Below are 18,436 nucleotides of genomic sequence, written 5' to 3'. Positions count from 1 at the left end.
TTTCAGAGAACAAGTACTAAACAGATGGGAAGATGTATTTATGGTTTTCTCCTTTGCAATCTACCAAATGATGAGGGTAAAACTAATTAAGTTATGGCCTTGATGTTTTTTAGCTTTTGGTAAAGTTAGAGGGGTCTGATGAATATGGAAAAAGTCGCTCCTATCAACATGGCTAAGAAAGAAGAGGAGACAGAGCATTTGGGGGTCTGAATAAAGATGGGTGCTAGCACATGTATGTGACTGTACATTGTATCAAACACAAACACACCATATAAAACAAACAAATAGAAAAACCAAGACCTGCTGGAAGGTCTTGCTTCATGCTTACCTCAGTTCATGCTTACCTCATAACAATGTACAGAGCCAAGGAAAACTTTTCCTATATCCAGCAATTCAAAGTTGAAGTGAATCTTGGGTCCCATTCCTTCCCCTTTGATTCGGAGAGGCAGACGGATCTCTCGGCCTACAAGAACAATGCAGACTTTCTTGTGCCAAATTACTCATAGCTTGGCACCAATGGGGAAAAAAATCAAGATTTTGAGAATTTTAATCTAATTCTTAACATTATTCTGCAGTTTTTTTAAAAAAATAAAAGTAAGTAATTTCTCTAAATCAGAAATGGATTGGCCACTGATGGGTGCTTATTACAGGACAGCACCATGGCGCTCCAAGGAGCACTGTCCACACAGACAGTTCCCAGATTTAGGGAGAGCCTAGGACCTGTGATCTGAGTCTAGAGGTCTTACCTGACACTTACTTTGCAGAGTTTCTTCCATAGAGAGGTGCTGGAAGGCACCTATCCTTATCTGTTATAACCGCAGCACAACGGGCCCAGGGTCTACACAGAGCACATAACTGTGGACTGCTGGCTGGCTTTGTTTTCCCTTTCAATGGAAAAATCTTTGATAATACATGATCATGATAAAAAAATTACAAAGAATGTGGAGATTCTCTCTTAATTCTACCACCTCAAGATAATGTGTTGATATGTTGGTGCCTATACTTCTACAGTTAATTATATTAAAGTACTGTTAATGCAAATCAGAGTAATGCTATATAATATTTTATAATACTTTTTTCTTTTCATCTAACAGTACATTTGGAACATTTTAACATATCTTTAGCTAAAATCACCCTTATCTTTCTTAATGATTTCATGGTCAACTCTAGGGGAGGTAAATATTCTTTTAACTTCTTATTGGATATTTAATTTTCACTACAAAAATCAAACATGTATCTGTGAACAATTTCCATATATTTTCTTCAAGCGTCTAGAAGATATATAATTTCACCTTTTCTGTCAAGAAATGAGATGATAACGTTACTGCTCATTTGAGGCAATGTCTTGTCCTCTGACTGCTTTTTGTCTTTGACTTTCAGCAGCTTTACTATGATGCTCCAGGTGTGGGCAGATTTACCCTTCTTGGAGTTCCACCACCTATTGAATGGGTCGATGAATGCCTCTCTTCAGATTTGGACACTTTTCTAATCATTAGTTCTTCAAATATTGCTCTATACTCTTTCTTTCTGACTCTGATTCTTGTTTTTAGATTTCTGTCTCTATATGCTTTAGGATTCTCACATATTTTCTTTTGATTTATCTCTGGCTGTATCTAAGAACTCCATTGAGTTCTTAATCTGTTATCTTAACTTTTCAGTTCTAGAATTTACATTAGATTTTCTATACTTTTTAACTCTGCTTGATTTTTATTTGGAAAAACTTCTAAAAAATCTGTCTGGTAATTCCATTATTTATTTATTTTCTATTATTTACCTTGGCTTTTGATGAGATTATCATACTTCCTCATAAGCTTGGTTATTTGGAGTACTGATCAGTGTATATAAAATTGACAGGGATAATATGAAGCCTAAAGAAGATATCTTCCTTCAGCTTCTGTTTGGTGACGAGGGACATCAGCAATCTCAGATAAGCTAATTTAAGTATACTCAACTACGATTTTGCTAAATAACTAATCCCTGCAGCAAATCATCTGAGTGACTCTTTTCTTTTTTTTTTTTTAGTTTTTATTTTTTTTTGACAGGCAGAGTGGACAGTGAGAGAGAGAGAGAGAGAGAAAGGTCTTCCTTTGCCGTTGGTTCACCCTCCAATGGCTGCCGCGGCCGGCGCGCTGCAGCCGGCGCACCGCGCTGATCCGATGGCAGGAGCCAGGAGCCAGGTGCTTTTCCTGGTCTCCCATGGGGTGCAGGGCCCAAGCACCTGGGCCATCCTCCACTGCATTCCCTGGCCACAGCAGAGAGCTGGCCTGGAAGAGGGGCAACTGGGACAGAATCCGGCGCCCCAACTGGGACTAGAACCGGGTGTGCCGGCGCCGCTAGGCGGAGGATTAGCCTATTGAGCCACGGCGCCGGCCGTGACTCTTTTCTTAAGTCTTCCCAAAGGCTATGTAGCTACTACCATGTAGATATAAAAGGCAGAAGTGATTCCTCGTGAGCAATAGATGCCTTAGAACATTAGCAGTTAATTATCTTCTTGGAACCCCAGTGGAGTATAACTGTTGAATTCAAATAAATTAGTGAAAAGTGATTCAAATCTGAGCTACTGTCTTTATGAGGGCTTCACCGGTCACAAGCTGAAGCCTGGCGGATTACCAGGGCCTTTCCTCCTTCAACAACCTCGGAACTCTCCTTTCAGCCTCTCTGCCGTTTCTATCCACAAGGCCGTGTCCCCCCAAATCTGATGTGGCCCCTAAATCTGATGGCTTTGGTTTCTTTATCCTGCTGGATCTTGGCTCTATGATTCTTTATAGTGTAAGTAGTTCAGTTCTCTTTTGCTTTCAAAACAGGTTTTAAAAATATTTTTTTCCTTGCTTTTCTAGTCATTCTTAATGGTAGAGTTGATCTAGATTACCTTGTCATTATTGGAAGCAGAATTTCCAGAACAAAAAGATGTGCCTTTGACATTTTGATAGCTATAGTCTTATGACCTCACCCCCCCCGCCAAATGGTTGTACTAATTACATACACACAACCATCAACTGTATTGAAGGATTCCTTTCTCTACAAAGCTCCCCAGCAACAAGGATATCACACCTTTGCAATGCCAATAGTTTGGTGGTTTTCATTAAATTTCTACGAATTGAATTTCAAATTATTTAAGGGAATGGGATATATTTGCTCTGTATGTAACATTTTTACGGTCATTTTAAAGATGGCGATACTTGTCCCTTTGTCCCCTCCACTGCTTGGCAACATGGTAGTCTTTAGGCAAATACTGCAGTACATTGATTATAACAAGTAAGAGCAACACTTGGGACAGGTGATTTACTCAAGGGGTTTCCCCACTTTATCTGATCCCTAGAAAAGCGGTTCCTCTAAAGTTTGGGTATTTGTGATGACAGTACTTCAGAGCATAAGAAAAACTTTCAGTGGGTCAAAAGTTGGTCACTACACTCTACTATTTCAGAGTTCTAATTTCCTGGAAATAATTTCCACTCTTTGGTCAAGGTAAAAGTATTTTGATTGAGATCCAGCTTTCAGAATGGCAAAGAAAGAGAACGGCAAATATATCACGGAATTAACTGCAAGACTATTTATAACTGTCAGTCCTGTAACTTCCTCCATCTGTTACCTTGACTGCCTTCCCTAAAAAAAATGGAGATGTGTTGTAATAAAGCAGTAAGCCAATGTTTCTTTGGAAATTATTAATTACCTCAAAGGAGTTTGTCTTGTTTCTAGCTGGCCACTTCCCTCACCCCAGAAAGAATGCGAGTAAGCAACACCCAGGCTTGAATTTCTAATAGTACACCTAAATTTTAGGATCACATTAAAAATGCTAAGTTCCCAAAAGTTTTCTAAGCAGACATTTTTCTTGTCTTGGCAAAAGACAGCAAGAGAGACAAACATGAAGTACTAATAAGCTCTATGGACAGATTCATTATTAGAAGAGAAAAATAACGAAATATTTTAAAAATAGAGTAGTTTCTCAACTCTGATTGCAGTGTCTGGTTTCACACATGAGAAGCAGCAAGATGCACTACTGAGCCCCTTTAATGATCCTGAAATCCTTTAGTGCAATAGATTCCACTGCCTTAAACTCCAGAAAGGCAAACCATGGGCATCAAAGACTTGCCTTCTCCTGGGATCTGAATGTTTGTATCCCTTCTTAAAATCCGTATGTTGAAATATTTTTAATACACTTACTTTATTTATTTGAAAGGGAGGGAAGGAGAGAGATAAAGGGAAGAAGGGAGGGAAGGAGAGAGAGGGAGAGCGAGAAAGAGATCTCCAATATGGTGGATCATTCTTCAAATGCCCGCACCAGCTGGGACCGGGCCAGGCAGAAGCCAGGTGCCTGGAACCCAATAAGGGTTTCCCATGAAGATGATAGGGATCCAAGTACTTGGGCTATCACTGCTGCCCCTCAGGGGATGGATCAGCAGAAGAGCAGACTTGAATTCAGACACTCTGATTTGAGTGCAGACATCTTAACCATTGCTCCAAAGGCCCACCCCCCTGTGTAGAAATCTTAATCTCCAAGGTGAAGGTATTAAGAGGTGGGGCCTTTGGGAGGTGATTAGATAATATGGGCAGAGCCCTCATGAATGGGCCCTTATAAAAGAGGCCCAAGAAATCTCATCGATCCCTCCCACCGTTTAAGGACACATCAAGAAGTTTCTGTCTGTGAGGAATGGGTCCTTATGAAACACTAGGCCCTGCAGGTGCTTTGATCTTAGCCCTCCCACCCTCCAGGACTGTGAGGAACAAATTTCTGTGAGGAACAAATAACCAGATTACGGTATTTTGTTATGGCAACCTGAACAGACCAAGATATGACCCAAGATTTTTTAGATGGTTAATATAATGCTTGAATTACATTCTTGTGTAGTAAGATAATAAAAAGGGGGGTATTAAAAAAACTGCCATTATTTGCAAAATTTATTTGCCTTTTGACTTTATCTTTAAATTTTAGAATAAACCCACCAAATTCTGTTAAATTCTACCAGCTAGCTTGCTATTTAACAGTGCACCACTGATTTTTCAGCTACAGGTCAGTGGGGTGGCTGACATCTTTATGATATAGTCACCAAGTTTGTAGTAACTTGTCAGGGCACGTATAGGAAACTAACAGATCCTTACCTTTACCTATATAGTATAAATATTATTAAGTATAATTTCAATATAAATTAAAAGCAAAACAAAGCTTGCTCAGACATTAACAAAAGCATTTCATTGTTGTTGACACAAAATTATTTACTATGTAAGTATTTCTGGGAATCTCCCATCTCTAACAGAATTTTCACATTCAGTAATGCAACATCAATTGTTTCACCCAGATCAGAAATCTAGACAAAAATAATGCTATAATACATATTGTATGCAAGCACAAATGAACACTTTTATGTTTTCTTAGGTTCCAGTGAAAAAATACAATGTGTGTTAAATCTTCCAACTTCACTCTATTGAGAAGACAGGTTTGTCTCCTGCTTCCCTTGCTTGTGCGCTTTGCATTATCAACTCGTCTTCCCACATCTCCCCTGGTGCCTTAGTACTTCATGGGGCCCAGAGCTCTTTTCTATCCGGTACCCAGGGCAACCGGCAACCAGGGACCAATTTAGTTAGTCCTTTAAGAATCTTTAACATGTTATCTCACTGTTTGTGTTACAGTTCAGATTTCTGGCAGTGTAAAATGAAGAGACGGTTTGAACGTAATATTGTCTAGTAGCGTCACATGCTATATACCAACATACCCATTAAGAAGTGTATTAAGCTTTATATGAATAATTTGTATATTTTAAATGCTTTCTATGATTCAGAAATCTTTGATGGGTTGCTACACAGATTTTTTTAGATGTCATTGGAAAATTGGATGGAGTTTTTGAGCGGGCTGGTGACCTGGTTATCTCCCCCAGTGACTGTAACAGAATATGAGTTGCACCACTTCACAGCAGTCATGCCTTTATGGGGTACTGTGGCACAGGGCAGGGGGCAGCACATGTCATAACCTAGGATTCAAATCTTGGATTCAGAAACCTCACAGGCAACTCACTCATCTAAGTTCTCTAAGCTTTAACGTCCTCATTTGTAAAATAAAGATGGGAACTCCAGCTTACCTCAAAGAGCTAGAGAGGCTCAAATGAAATTAATATGTAAAGTTGTTGTGTTTATATAGCTATATTCATATGCAAATTTGACTTAGGAGAGAGTAGGTGTTGAGTACCTTCAAGGAAGTATGCGCTGTGCAGCTTTAAGAGTTAAGACAGCTGTGGGCTGGTGTTGTGGTGAAGTTAAGCTGCTGCTTGTGATGCCAGTATCCAGTATGCATGCAGGTTAGATTCTCCGCTGCTCCACTTCTGACCTAGCTCCTTGCTAATGCGCCTGAAAAAGCAGCAGCAGCAGATGGCCCAAATTCTTGGGCCCCTGCACCCACGTGGGAGGCCTGATGAAGCTCCTGGCGTGTGCAGTCATTTGGGGAGTGAGCCAGTGGATGGATAATCTCTCTCTCTCTCATTCTCTCCCCATTTCTCTCTGTAACTCTAACGTTGCCATTCAAATAAATAAATAAATATTTTTATTTAAAAAAGAGTTAAGACAGCTGGATATCCACATAGGATCTGTGGTAGGCTGTATAATGGCGCTGAAGATACTTGCATTCACACCCTGAGTTCTGAATCTATAAATACTATTTTCTATAGTGAAAGGGTGAATATTACCTCATATGTTAAAAAGATGGGGTGAAGAATTTTGAGATGGGGAAAGTACCTTCACTGATCTTATTGTAACTTAAAAATTATCTTAAATTCTAGTGTTAGTAACCCTCTGATTTTATTCTTTTTCTAAGTTGTTTTGGCTATTCTAGGCTATTTGTATTCCATATGAATTTTAGAATCAGCTTTTCAATTTCTAGAAAAAATGCAGCTGGATTTATTTTCATTGTTCTATATAGATGAATTTGGGGGAGAAATCACATTTTAACAATATTAAATTTACAGACCCATGAACAAGGTATAGTTTTCTATTTGTTTAGGACTTTAATTTCTCTCATCAACATCTCATAGTTTTCAGCATACTGGTCTTGCACACTTTTTCTCAAATTTATCTCTAAATATTTCATATTTCTCAATGCTACTGTGATATTGCCTTTTTAAATTCCAATTTCACATTGCCCATTGTTAGTATATAGAAATACAATCGATTTTCTTCAATATAGATATTGGATACTGTAACATTGTTACTTGTTCTTTTTTTACTTCATTTAAAATGAATATTCTCCAGCACCATTTCCACATATTTTGATTCAATAAAACGCAGATAAAATTCAAGAACTTACATTTTTAATCAGTAGCTAGGGTGATTCTGATACAGATTCTCTAAGGACATTATTTTGAGAAACAAATGAAAATTGCTAACTACGTTAACCTGACAACATGGCAGACTCCGTCCATCTTTCAACTCCAAATACAAAAAGAAAAATAAGGTGGATTAAAAACGTGGAATAAAGTTCAAAGCTCAAACTAAAGGAATGAAATACTTGAAGTAAAGAAGGAACTCAGCATAATAAGCCAGCAAGGAGTTCCAAAGAAGGCTCAGAGCTTGGTGAAGTGTACTCTGGCATTGCAGTCTAGTGGCTCTAGTTTATAATCCATACGCAGAGAGGAAGTACGGTTTTGCTCCTATCTGGAAAAGGAGAACTGAATAAGATCCTTGAATAAATCCAGGATTCTGGAAAGACAGCCTCTTTCCAAAAAGGAAACTAGAAAAACTGTGCTTATTGCCCTCAGGAAGCCGTAACAAATCCCACCTTCTGTCTCACACTCTGGTAGTGCGGAGAAGAGGCTCCCAAGAGAAATCAAAGTCCTGTAAACAGGTTTGGGATCCAGATTTACACTCTTTTATAGGTACTAGAACCATAGCTTAGAAAATAAAAATTGTAGAATTAAAAGAAATACAAAAAACTACTCTGGAGGAGCATTCATGATCCATTATGAGCTCATAATACAACATTTCAAATATCAGAAGCAACCATCCAGTATGAAGAAATCCAGTGGTTATCACAAATATGTGAGGTAGCCCCAAAGAGTTTGAGATAATAGAAAATTCTTAAAAAAAAAAAAAAAACTCTAACATGGCACTTGTAAAATCTTTGAAGAGGTAAATGATAGAGTAGAAACCATACTGAATGAATAAAATATGAAAATACTGAAACTATATATAACCTATGATACAAAAAATCAAGTCAATGAAATTAGAAACTGAATAGATGTATACACTGGAGAGTAGATACAGCTGAAGAGAAAATTAGTAAACTCGAAGAAACACTGTTAGAAAAGTACCCAGAATGTGTCATAATGAGTCAAGGAGACTGGAAATGCAAAGGAGAGGTTAAGAGGCACGGAAATTCCATGGGAAACACATATATCTAAAAGTTCCAGAAGGAGAAAACCGAGTTAATGAAAGGGAAAAAAAAAAAAAAAACTAAAGAAACAATTGCTGAGAATTTTCCAGAACTGAAGAGCTTTTAGTTTTGGAGAAGCATATCAAGTATTAAGCAGGATAAAGGCAAATCCATCACAATGAAACTGTGGAAACATCAAAGTATAAATAATTCTTAGTATCAGTCTGAGGGAAAAGACAGATAACCTAAAAACATTGCAATTAGACTACAGTAGTTTTCTCATATCAACAACTCAGCCCACTGTGCTGTGAGGAAGCAAGCAGTCACATGCAGAGAACATGGGCGGGGGGGAAGGGGGGCTCTGGCAAAGAGCCCCAGGTGAGGTTCCCGCCAGTAGCACTACCAACCTCCTCTACCTCCAAGCTAGTCCAGCTGCCACCTCATAGAACAAGAGGAACTGTGCTTGTTCACTGCTGACCAAACTGCAGATTTGTTGAACAAAGCAAATGACGGCTGGTTGTTTTAAGCCACTAAATTTAGGGTGGTAGGTTATACAGCAATAGAGAAAAGAAACAAGGTGGCTTTAAGAATTGGGTTTTATTTTGCTTACATATCAGTGACATTGGGACATAGGAATTTTTGTAGGGTAGGGTTTAGGGGATATGTTGAGGTTGATGATGGTAGTGGTTGTGGTGACGGCAATGACAATGATGATACTTTAGTAAGCCTGACGAAGAGAACAGAGTCCAGACCTATTTTGTCTTATGTGCCACAGAACTACACACACATTTGCACTTACTAAAGCTTTTCAGTAAGTTTTAATACTTAACTAAGTTTTAAGCTAGTCTTCCCACATTAATCACACTTTTCTGAATTTTCTAGGCAATCTTGGTTGATTTATTTTCTCCATAAGAAATCTGGAATCAATTTGACTCGTTTTAAAAAAGTATTGATGTTATCACTGAGAGCACTCTACATTTACAGGGAGAATTGATCTATTTACAGTGTTGGTATTCCTGACCAAAAACACAGACATGATTTTCCATCTGTTCAAGTCTTCTCAAACCTAGATTATGCATACATATTCATGTATTATTCTTTACATTTTCCTATTCAAATACTTGATAAATTATAACAATATAATCTACAGATTATTAAGAAATGATTTCTTATTCATTGGACTAAGAAACCTTATTTTTAAGAGGTTGTAGTATCATGAATTTTGTTTATTTTTTATAGATTTATTTATTTATTTGAAAGTCAAAGTTGCACAGAGAGAGGAGAGGCAGAGAGAGAGGGGGAGGGAAGGAGAGAGAGACAGGTCTTCCATCCGCTGATTCACTCCTCAATTGGCCGCAATGGCCGGAGTTGCACTGATCTGAAGCCAGGAGCCAGGAGCTTCTTCCGGGTCTCCCACGTATGTGCAGAGGCCCAAGGACTTGGGCCATCTTCCACTGCTTTCCCAGGCCATAGCAGAGAGCCAGATCGGAAGTGGAGCAGCCGGGTCTTGAACCGGTGCCCACATGGGATACCGACGCTTTAGGCCAGGGTGTTAACCTGCTGCACCACAGCACTGGTCCTGTATCATGAGTTTTGAAAAAGAAAATTTGCCAATATATAGAGGATTACTCACTTATTGCTGTGAAAATTCCCCTTTTTAAAAAATTATTGATATGGTTCAGTTTTCTCTTTCCTAAATCTAATTCAATCTTCATTCTATTGTTCAATTAATATTAAAAATCAAGGGGCTAGTGCTGTGGTTTAGTGGATAAAGACATCGCCTGCAGCATCAGCAACCCATATGGGCACCTGTTTGAGTCCTAGTTGCTCCACTTCCCATCCAGCTCCCTGCTAATGTGCCCAGAGAAAGCAGCAGCAAATGGCCCGAATGCCTGGGGACTGTGCACCCCAGTGGGAGACTTGGATAAAGCTACTTTGGCCTGGCCCAGCCCTAGGCCATGTTGCCAGTTGGTAAGTGAACCAGCAGAAGGAGGATCTCTCTCTCTCTCTCTCTCTCTCCCTAACTCCACCTTTCAAATAAATAAATCTTTAAACAAATAAAAAATTTAAAAAATTAAATCAAATAAAAAACTGTGAATTGTCCTAAAAATTCAGATGTGCCCTACTTATGCAGAGAATGAAAATGGACAATGAGGTTTCATCTTAACCGGGTCTTTAAAGGAAGCAGGAGCATCTGAAATTGTTTCCATCACACTGCTTTTCTGTATTTGACTTCGCGGCACCAGTTAATGTTACCCAGTGATACGTGCCACAGTTTAAATCAGAAAGTGTTGCTTCCTTTTGAAGCTCCCAGAAGCTGACCCAAAACTAGTCTGTGTAGATTTCCCTTGTGTGTTTTTTTGTTTTGTTTTGTTTTTTGTTTTTTGATTATTATTATTATTATTATTTTTTTTTGGACAGGCAGAGTTAGACAGAGAGAGAGAGAGACAGAGAGAGAGTTACAGACAGTGAGAGAGAGACAGAGGGAAAGGTCTTCCTTCTGTTGGTTCACTCCCCTAATGACTGCCAAGGCTGGCGCTGCACCTATCTAAAGCCAGGAGCCGGGTACTTCTTCCCGGTCTCCCACGTGGATGCAGGGACCCAAGCACTTTGGCCATCCTCCACTGCCCTCCCGGGCCACAGCAGAGAGCTGGACTGGAAGAGGAGCAACCAAGACTAGAACCGGGGTGCTGGCACCACAGGTGGAGGATTAGCCAAGTGAGCCATGGCGCCAGCCTCCCTTGTGTTTTTTCAAAAGGTAATCTTTATGATTAAGTTAGGATTTTCCACATTTTTCATTGCAAAGTCAAAACAGACAAAAGATCAGTTTCAAGACAGAGATCAAACCATCGGTAAGTCTTTATAAATATCTAACAGACAGATTTAACTACTTCTAAGAAAATTGTAGTGATTTTAAATGCAGAAAAAATATTCGGTTCAGAGAGAATGAGAAGAGAGCACATTGGTGATTCCTGATGCACTTAGCATCAAGTCCAGTATTCTCGGGCTGGCGTTCAAGAGCATCCCTCTATGAACTGGATCCTACCTAGCACCCCAGCCCCCAGCTTCATTTCCTGTCATGGCCTTTTCTCTTCCAAAGCTGTTTGTTGGCCTCTCCCCCTCTCTCAGTTCAAATGGCAGTCATACCCTAAGAACTTGTAATTCCTCACATTTAATCCTTTTGCTACGTATATTCATGTAGTGTCTTTCTGTGTATTTCCACGAAGTAGCCCCTGTCTGACGCCCAGCCTTTTTTTTTTTCTTGGACTTGGGATCTTATGTCACTTTCTCTGAGGAGCCTTCCTTGAACCCAAGACTGAGATATGTGCCCTGTATTCTCTCTTCTGGTTTTCATTCATTCATTGCGCAGCACTGCAGTGTAGCTGTTGCTGTATACTTCAGTTTCCCTCACTTACCTCTATGCCTTCTGAGGAGGGGAAGTGTGCATTTGTACATCCTTGTACTCCTGATACCAAGGTATTGGGGCTGCGGCACTGTGGCACAGCAAGTAAATTCGGACACCTGTGATGTCAGAATTCCATTTCAGGGCTGGTTGGAGTCCTGGCTGCGCCACTTCTGATCTAGCTCCCTGCTAATGGCCTGGAAAAAGCAGTAGAGGATGGTCCAGGTGCTTGAGCTCCTGCATCCACATGGGAGACCTGGTCTGGCCCAGCCGTGGTCATTGTGGCCATCTGGGGAATGAACCAGCAGATAGAAGACCTCTCTCTGTAACTCTGCCTTTCAGATAAACAAATAAATCCTTAAAATATAAAGCTTTTGAAAGAAAACAGGGTTGTATTAATTTTAAATCTTAATCTTCTTATCTTAAATCTTAAATCCCATGCATCCCACAAGGCTTCCCTCAAGACCAGTAGCCTTTCTTGCTATTTATCATCTCTGAACGGATGTTCACAGAATGGAACACTGTACAGCAAAAATGAAATACAACAAAGCAAGAGCAACAACATGGATGAGACATGAAGATCGATTCCAATATGTACTTTTCAAAACAGGCATTGCTTAGGGACACTCACACCAGAGTTAAAAGCTACGAATGACAGCATGGAAATGATGGGCCTAAAGGACAGAATGGTGATTGTCTCAGAGTCAGCTGGGGTCAGAGAGGTGTGACTGGGAAGGGACATTCAGGGGACTAGAAATAATCTGGTGTTGATCTCAGTGGCAATGACACAGTGATTATTGGGTAATGATTTGTTGTGTGTGTGTGTGTGTGTGTTCCCTATCGCTGCTACAAATCACTACAAACTTAATGACTTATTGTACACATTTATTATCTTAAAGTTCTGGATGTCAGAAGTCTGAAGTGGCATTCACTGGGCTAATGTCAAGGTATCTGCGGGGCTGTGTTCCTTTCTGGGAGCTCTAGCGAAAAATCCATTTTCCCAGTTTCCAAAGACTGAATTCCTTGCCATTTCCATCTGCAAAGCGAAGCCACCTCATCTCACACCACTGCAATACTGAGACCGATACTTTCGCTCACCTCTTTGACATTTAAGGACCCTTGTGATGATATTGAGCCATCCACATGATCCAGGAAAACCTCCCTACCTTCAGGTCAGCTCACCAGTCATCTTAGTCCCATCTTCTGCTTTCGTCCATCTTAACCATGTAAAGTAATACATCTGTGCTAACAGACTTACAGGATCTGGGGATAAGGACGTGGACATCTTTGGGAGTCTACTACTGTGCCTACCACAGTATGTGTTATGCACACTTCTGAATCTACATTCTACTTCATTCTGATACAAATTTAGAATCAAACTGTGGTCTAAAAATGCAATGGATTCCAATACAACCATGAAACAGGATGACACCTACGAGTTAGTGCCATGGAATAACAATGTTATCACCACTGTATGAAGCATATGACCATTATGTTAACATGTAGGGGAAGCATATCTATTTGTATTTGCTGCCACATTCTATATCTATATCTATATCTATATCTATATCTATATCTATATCTATCTATCAGTCAAAACAAGACAAAACACAGGAAGCAGCTTTCCTAAGAAGTATTTCTAGGGAGGTTTTGCCAACGCACTGAAGGTAACAGTAAGGAATCATCATCACCAGCTCTTAAACAGACACAGAATTGCATGGAATTTACAGGGAAGATAATATGGAATTACTACATAAACAAGACCCTTCCCTGGCAACTGTATCTTTTAATAAACCACTAACAAAATAAAGAAGAATGTCATGCAGATAGAAAATTATACCATTCAGTTTACCCAGGATGTGAATTCTGTGGCAGAATTCAGAACTGCAAAGGAAACAATAGATAAACACGAGCAGTTGGGTTATGTTTGGGAACCTCCTGGAGAGCTGCCAACCCCCTGGACCACCGCCAAGCATGACATCCCCCAGGGAACTGCAGATGGGAGGGAGGCCCCACCACCTGTGGCACAGGGGGACAGGGAAGCATTTTCAGCCCGTATCTGAACACTGATGTAGCAGCACTTCCTCAAGAGCATTACAAAGTCGGGGAGGAGGGTGCTGGTCTAAACTGTGAAAGCAGACTTAAGTCAAACCAGAAACTCAGAGATTGCTTTCATTCCGGGGGTTGTTGAGAATTCCACACTCATGCATAAGCAAAAAACCAGCTCAAACTAGGATTCAGTCAGGGCTGGTGCTTTGGGATAACTGGTACAGCTGCTGCCTGCAGTGTCGGCATCCCATATGGGCACCAGTTGGAGTCCTGGCTGCTCCTCTTCCAAACCAGCTCTCTGCTATGGCCTGGGAAAGCAGTGGAGGACAGCCCAAGTGCTTGGACCCTTGCACCTGCATGGAAGACCTGGAAGAAGCTCCTAGCTCTTGGCTTCCAATTGGCTCAGTTCCAGCCATTGTGGCCATTTGGGGAGTAAGCCCGCAGATGGAAGATCTCTCTGTCTCTGTCTCTCTGTAACTCTACCTTTAAAATAAATAGTCTTTAAAAAAATAGGATTCATTCATTCTTTTTTCTGTTATTTTCTCATTCATTTAATCAACACTTATTGAATACTTTCATTTTCTTGTGCTAATAGCATAAGATATATGATTCTTAAATAAATTTCAAAAACAGGCAAAACTATACTATTTTGCTTAGGAGTGAGTACATAAGTCCTAAAACTACATATAAAAGTGAGAAAATGACTATTATGAAAGGTGTGGCTGTATCTAGGGAAGGTGAGGAAAACATCAGGATGGGACACGTAAGTGGGAGAGGCAGAGGGCAGCCAGTCTTGAGTCAGGCAGCCCGTGCCTCTGCAAATTCTTAGACTGTGTGACTTGACTTTACATGAAGAAAACAACTGCCTAGCTATAGACCGAACACATGCAAGATGTGGCAGAGGAGTGAGATTCTCGAGCTTCCAGGGACTTGTTCGTTGTGTACCCTTACATTCTCCCCTCAAGTTTACAATGACCACAGTAGCCATACTTCCCTAGGAAACCTACACAACAATCAGTCAAGGAGCACTGGCTACTTTCAAAATGAAACCAACTTTTTTTTTTTTTCATTCATCTATGCAAACAGACAGCCATGGATCAGAGGCACTGGAAGGAATCCCACAAATGAATGGATGACAAACCTAGCAGATGCAGTAGGCGATTCAGAGAATGTAAGATACTCTTGTTTAAATAAATGAAAGCTCAAATGATTAATCTCAGATCAGAGAGAAGAAACTGTCCATAAAAGAACAGCCATTATGAAAAGGAATAAGGAACAAAAGAGGTCTTAGAAATTGAAAATATGATTGTAGAATTAAAAGATAGCTAGGAAGTATGTCAGGAAAAACTGAGATCAGACTCCTGCAAAATGATTGGCACATGCTAACTAAGCATGATCCTGCTTCATCTGATTGCAAGACATAAAAAAAGAAAACCCCAGATATTCCAAGTTTCTGAGTGACGTGTTGTATCTCTGCAGGAAAGTTCCAAAATGCAAGAAACCACTGTGGCAAAGCGATTCTTGAGACTGTACAAGACAGGCAAGGGAAATTTCAGCAGCAAAGGCAAAAAAACAGAAGTCAAAGACTACTCGGGTTTGTGGTTATCTGTATTAAAGGGAAGACTGGGGGTGGGAGTTCGGTGCAGCAGTTAAGTCACTGATCGGGATGCTCGTCTCACATACAGGAGGGCCTGGTTTGAATCCATGTTCTTCCACTCATGATCCAGCTGCCTGTTCATGTGCTCCTTAGGAGACAGAAGATGATGGCTCAAATACCTGAGTCCCTGACACCCACATGTGTGGGAGCTGGATTGAGTTCTGGGCTCCAGGCTTGACCTCGGCCCAGCCCAGGCTGTTGTGTGCATTTGGGGGAGTGAATGAGTCTTTCAAGTAAAATGAAAATAAGTAAATTTTAAAAAGGGAAAATCAGCAGTGTGAATAATAGGATAGCAGTAAAGTACCAACTGCATTCCTGAAGTTCAGAGAGGTGGATGCATCAGCAATGGCTCCACTCACTGGTGGGCCCAGGTGTGCTGCACCTGCCCAGCATATGCCCGCCATCCTGGAATCTCCTAACAACATCAGTATTCCCCTAGGCATCCCTATTTAACAGCTTTGAATTATATTTAATGTGATTTATTAATAGCATTTGGGGATGAACATCTTGTCTTTTGGAAATGGATGCTCAGTTCTTCAGGCCTGTATCTATCTGTGCATACCATTTCCATTCTAGTACCAAAGGGATCATCTCTTGATAGCCTTCCTTCTTTTCATAGTTGTTTCTCCCTCCTCCAAGAAATACTGGTTTCCATCATCCTCAATATATTTACATTTTCACCTAATTCCTCTGTATATTTACAATTTCCTGATGCCACATATCTGCCACCTTACTTGGACACCCCTCTTGTGTGGCTTTTGGCTCTGCCAGGCTGCCTTCTCATACTACTGGGCACATGTAATATTTATAAAAAAAATTTAGAAGAAAAATACCAGTGGCCAAATACTACAAAAGGAACAAAAAATAACACTGCAAGGATGTGTCACAGGTAATAGTCTTACTGTGAGAAGCATCAAGAAAAACTAGATTCATGGTTTCCCATTCCCCTACTCATAATGATCGCTGTAAGTCTGTTCAAAGTTTTATCTGTTCTAGAAAGAAACAAGTGGTGCATAGGTTGGTTTCAATATTTTGCTATTAATTTTGTGCACTGTCTGTGATCTGCATATACAGATGTGCATATGCGTGCGCACACACATACACACACACCCCAGCTTCTGCTCTGGGCACCTGGTAATGTGAGGTTATTGTATGGGAGAGTCTCTACCTGAGATGTTGCAGTAAACGGTCTGCTGGTAGAGCTTGGCTTCACTGGGGTTAAAGTACACAGTGATTTCAGCCGATGAGTTGGGCCAGACATCGCCTTCCTGAAAAACACGAATCATCAAAAACATCGTGATGAAAGGAAGGTACTGCTTGTAAATGCTGCAATTATAATTCCATGAAGCATTTTTCATAAAAATTATAGGTGTTTAAGGTGCTCAACGTGATGTTTATATATACACACAGATGCACATATGATGAAATGATTACTAAAGTCAAGCAAGTTAACATATCTATCTCCTCACAAGGTTCTCTCTCTGTCTCTGTGGGAAGAGTACCTGAAGTCTACTCCTGCAGCAGATTTTCAGTACACAATACTAGAAGTACAGGCACCGTGCTACACGTCAGGTCTCCAGAACTGATTTGTTACAGCTGCACATTTAAATCTTTTAGTCTACATCTTCCCATTTCTCCCACCCTCTGGCCCCTGGTATCCAACATTTGACTCTATTTCTGTGAGTCTTATATTTTTATTCCACATAAAAGTGAAATAATACAGTATTTGTCTCTCTGTGTTCGACTTACTTTACTTAGCATAATGTTCCCCAGGTTCATCTTTGTTACAAATGGCGAGATCTCCTTCCTCTGTAAGGATGAATGATACTCCACTGTACTAACACAGCACAGATTCTTTATCCTCTCATCTGTAAGAACATTTAGGCTGCTTTCTTAGCACAGCTATTCTGAATAATGTGCAATGAACATGGGAGTGCACTGATTTCCTTCGAGTAAATAGCCAGAAGAGGGAGGACTTTCTGGATCATACGGTAGCTCTATTTTTATTTTTTATTTTTTTAGGAGATGCTATACTGTTTTCCATCGTGGCGGTACCAATTTACATTACCACCAACTGTGTATGAGGGTTCAACTCCAAGAAATTTGAAGAAAATATTTTTACAACAAATACAAGAAAGCATTACTTTGTCCAGAAGATAGTAAGCTTGTATTGTTTGTTAACTTCCGAGGTGGTACAAGTTGGGAAAAAGCTTCCAAGATGATTTCAGTGGCTCTATGAATATCTAACAAGTCACTAAAGAAAACTAGGATATTTAGAGCATTTAAAAAATATGTTTAATTCAGCAAACATTCAATGTCTGCCCCATGTATGCCTAGTACCAGGGCTGCAGAGAAAGGATGCGAGCTAGTACTGCAGGGGGCTCACAGCTTAGCACAATGATAAATAGGTACGCAAATATCTTATAATATATGTTACCATCTAAAGTCCAGAAGGGCCAAAGAGAAAGAAGCTTTTGAGGTGACAGCATAATGAAACACTCACATTCTATGAAAACATAGCAATGGCCAAGGCAGAGCAATGGGCACATCAAACCCTGCTTCTAATCCAGTGTGATATTTTTCCCTTTAACTTGAATCATGCAAAAAATCATGATAAGAAAACTGGGTTTTGCAGCTGTCTTGGATACACACATTTGTACCATGTCATCTGGGGCCTCTGCACTAATTTCTCAGGGCTGTGAAAGGAGATGCAAATGGTACCTGGCTCAGAGTGTTCCCTAAGGTCTGACAAAATCACACGGGTCACGAGCTACAGGGACTATTCCGCACAAATAACCCACAGGCACAGGCCAAAAGGCAGTTTGCAAAGCAATTACATCGAGAAATGCAAATTCAACTTTCAAACCATTCGTGGGGTGCCTGTCGTGTGACAAATGGTGCTGGGGACAGGGAGGTGGGGGAAACACACAGGGGCCCTGCATAAGCCAGGCCTCACTGAGACAGACATCGACAC

The 18,436-nt window shown here is 40.3% G+C and overlaps 1 protein-coding gene across 4 annotated transcripts in view; it reads right to left on the bottom strand.

Annotated features, from left to right (window-relative positions):
- Positions 1-18,436, bottom strand: part of HYDIN (HYDIN axonemal central pair apparatus protein) — a 409,263-nt gene that overhangs the window by 247,349 nt on the left and 143,478 nt on the right. For all 4 annotated transcript variants that reach the window (XM_051847253.3, XM_070062720.2, XM_051847256.3 and 1 more), the window contains 2 exons: positions 16,631-16,730; positions 345-463 (listed from right to left, as the gene is read on the bottom strand). In XM_051847253.3, the coding sequence (XP_051703213.3) occupies positions 345-463; positions 16,631-16,730 (219 nt within the window). The remainder of the gene's footprint in view (positions 1-344; positions 464-16,630; positions 16,731-18,436) is intronic.

This window comes from Oryctolagus cuniculus, chromosome 18 (assembly GCF_051225735.1).
Source record: "Oryctolagus cuniculus isolate XC-2025 breed Fujian yellow rabbit chromosome 18, ASM5122573v1, whole genome shotgun sequence".
Taxonomy (NCBI): domain Eukaryota; kingdom Metazoa; phylum Chordata; class Mammalia; order Lagomorpha; family Leporidae; genus Oryctolagus; species Oryctolagus cuniculus.
This window is presented reverse-complemented; position numbering and strand designations above follow the sequence as displayed.